Genomic DNA, 3,628 nt, shown 5'->3' on the forward strand with positions numbered 1-3,628 from the left:
ATTATGTCCTTGATATGATTTGGTAATATGAAATAATTCTCTTTTATGACTTAGTTGTATGAGATAATTCTCCTTTAAAGAGATGGGTAGTCGTCGGGGTGCCTGAGCGAGCTTAGGTGAGTGGAGCGACGAAGATGAGTGCGAGGGATGATATTTTATTTTTAAAATTAATCCATTTTAATAAGTATAATTAAAATTTATTTATAATGGCATTTAAAATTAAATGTTATTAAAAAAGTGTTATAATAGGTCATATTTCTAGTAGTGGGTGTCATCATCCCAATACTCTATAGAAAATCCACTCTTATGGTTTTTTTAGGTAGGATCTTCGAATTTCACAAAAGACGATGCAGCGATAACCCTTCCGTTGCAATCAGATTCAGTTTATTTTGTGTCGTCGTTCATTTTATATTTATTTGCTGTAAAGTTGATGAAACTATATCTTATGCATGAATCTATTTTGTATTCCTGCGGATTACTGAATGCATGCATTATATTCATGTTTCCTTCACGATGGACTTGGAACCTCATGGTGTTTTTTAGCTCGAATATATATAATCTGTTGCTTTTGCTTTTCTGTTTCTCGTTGTTGTTCAGACACGTGATGAGGTTTCAAGCTTCTGATAGGTATGCTAATTATATTGTTCACCCAAACAAACATCGACGACGCCAATCAGATTACTTGGAAACATCGACGACAGCTAGCACAAGAGTCCAGCATGAGCAAGCAAGAGCAAGAGCAAAAGCATCCGGGAGCGATAGGGTGAAGTGGCCAAGGAATGCAACCCTGTCGTTTCGTGCTTACATTCTTGTCCCATTACCTACTAATCTTGCCATCTCCTAATTAATCTATCATCTTCCTTGTTCGCATGCAATATTAATTAGTAATCAAGTAATTAAATATTGATGGCCGTGCTGCGAAAGTTAATCGTCCCCAGGTTCAATTTAATTATTCTTTTAATTATCTTCGTTGACTCCATTAAACTAAACGCTTCTTGTTGTATTCTTGAATACGTGGAGATAAAATTAGAAAACTAGCTGCATACTGTGAGCTCGGAGACATGGAATTCAATTTGGCGAGCACAATGGGACAGTTTGGCTTTGTCTGCACTAATCCTGGTATCATCGTCTCCCTCTTCAAAAACGACAAATCCGCCAAAGAACCATAACTTGTATTTAAGCAGACCCTGTCAGAAGCACCATGTCTGGTCGGAGCTAGCTAGATAGGTCTCCTTTCTCTTCGAGGTGTCACCGCATTCTAATGGACTTGGTGTCAGTCAAGAGTGAGACAGCTGGGGCGAAGCGATTACAAGAGGCCGGCGCCGGCCAGGTGGCCAAGGTGGTGATTAGGAGGAGGAGAGCTAGGGACTCTGCGGCGGTGCCACAGGGGATCAATACCGGGAACGATCCTAACGCCGGCGAAGTCATCGATCAATCTACCACTGCTTGCAGCACCATTAAAAGGAGTTCACGATTTCGAGGAGTGAGCAGGTACATTAATGTGCACGCATCTAGCTCGTTAAGTAATCAATGAACTTCTGCGATCTAATCTAATGATTTATCAATCAAGAACAAATTTTAATAGGAAAACGATAATTGTATGCCATATTGCAGGCATCGATGGACAGGTAGGTTCGAGGCCCACCTCTGGGATAAAGGTTCATGGAATGCAACGCAGAGGAAGAAAGGAAAGCAAGGTATCTATTTGATTAATTAATATTTCTTTGATAAATAAATTGAATTAACTAAACTGGTCAACAATATTAGTGTACCTCGGAGCGTACGATGAGGAGGAAGCAGCAGCGAGAGCTTATGATTTGGCTGCTCTAAAGTACTGGGGGCCTTCCACCTACACCAATTTTCCAGTATGCTATACTAATCAGCTCTTGACGCTGTTATTGCTTAATTAATATAATTATGCAAGTCATTGGATAATTGTTTGACCTCTATTATCTATCAGGTATCTGAATACGACAAGGAAATCCAAGTCATGCAAAACGTCACAAAAGAAGAGTACCTGGCCTCCATCCGCAGGTATATTTTCTCTGTCTTACCAACGCTGCAAGCTATATATACGCCAGTAATTAACTCAAATAGTTAATCCTGATACATCATGGGGATTGATCTGATATTATTCATAAATTAACAGAAAGAGCAGTGGTTTCTCCAGAGGTGTATCCAAGTACCGGGGGGTTGCTAGGTAGGCGTATATATATTTATGTTATTACAATTCCAAGCATTAAAATTATTTGATTAAAACAAGGAATAAACATAATTTTACTGGACAGCAGGCACCATCACAATGGAAGGTGGGAAGCACGGATTGGCAGAGTCTTTGGAAACAAATACTTGTATCTGGGAACTTACAGTGAGTAGTTGATACGAATATCTCGATGTGAATTCTAGTAATGTAAGATAATTAATTGTAATGTAGTCGACACGGTTGCTTGGCTGCAGGCACTCAAGAAGAGGCTGCTCGTGCTTACGACATTGCAGCCATCGAATACAGAGGAATCAACGCGGTGACCAACTTCGACCTAAGCAGCTACATTCGATGGCTCAAGCCAGGGAGCTCCAGCCTCCAAGACATGACTGAATTGCCCTGGCAAGGCCCCTCCACCAGCCATCAGCCTCAAGCTCTCAACCAGCCCATTATACTCGACCAATTATATGGGAACGTGCTGCCCTGCAAGTGGGAATATTATGCAGACAATAATCAATTGCAAACCAATCTTCCTAGTGCCCCTAAGAGCAAGCCTTCTTCGCCCACCGCCCTGGGCCTCTTGTTCAAGTCTTCAATGTTCAGGCAGCTCATGGAGACCTTCAGTGATGTAGGCATTGATGAAGGCGAGCAATCACAAAGCCTAGAGAGGAGACAAATAATGCAAGAAGTTGTGTCTACTGCTACCGATAATGTGGAGTTTCTGCATGGGGTGTTTTGTAAAGAACTATCGGCTTGTATTGGAATGATATAGTCGACACCTCTTCTCCAAGACAAACGCAAGGAGATGAATAAAACAAAGATATATACATGAATGTACCAAACATTATAAATGACGTTGCCTTACACTTCCACTGTTGAAACTTAAATTCTTTCTTTGACCTTGACCACGAGTCTAAAGGAATTAGAAAAACAATCTTAAAAAGATTCTAGAGATGATCGATAACAAACAAGCAAGGAGATGAATAAAACAAAGATACATACATGAATGTACCAAACATTATAAATGACGTTGCCTTACACTTCCACTGTTGAAACTTAAATTCTTTCGTTGATCTTGACCACGAGTCTAAAGGAATTAGAAAAACAATCTTAAAAAGATTCTAGAGATGATCGATAACAAACAAGCAATTCAATCTAATCAAAGTTCACGCTTATGAGATCTAACAACCTTCATTGAAAGCTCATTCGAGAAGAATAATGAATAATCTAATCTAAGAAAACAAAAATAGAATAAAATTTTGAAAACAACAATACATGTGTTCCAGTCAAATATCGCAAATAGTCAAGTCATCAGTTAACGAATGATCTAATATATGTGACCTATTAAAAAATCTCGATGGGAAGATGAAGAGAACCTGAAACACACTTCAACAGAAAATTAGACCGGTACTGGAGATTCCCAAT

General features: G+C 39.4%; 1 protein-coding gene across 1 annotated transcript; it reads left to right on the forward strand.

The window, feature by feature from the left end:
• The first annotated feature begins 1,261 nt into the window (after positions 1-1,261).
• On the forward strand, positions 1,262-2,975 carry LOC141846642 (AP2-like ethylene-responsive transcription factor At1g16060). The gene is made up of 7 exons (XM_074734683.1): positions 1,262-1,491; positions 1,615-1,697; positions 1,768-1,865; positions 1,961-2,034; positions 2,150-2,200; positions 2,292-2,368; positions 2,458-2,975. Exons 1-7 carry the CDS (start codon positions 1,262-1,264, stop codon positions 2,973-2,975), a joined length of 1,131 nt encoding a protein of 376 aa, XP_074590784.1.
• The last annotated feature ends 653 nt before the right edge of the window (positions 2,976-3,628 follow it).

Source organism: Curcuma longa, chromosome 15, assembly GCF_044706935.1.
Source record: "Curcuma longa cultivar G26 ecotype Majalengka, Jawa Barat chromosome 15, ITB_CL_G26_1.1, whole genome shotgun sequence".
In the NCBI taxonomy this organism is placed as follows: Eukaryota; Viridiplantae; Streptophyta; class Magnoliopsida; order Zingiberales; family Zingiberaceae; genus Curcuma; species Curcuma longa.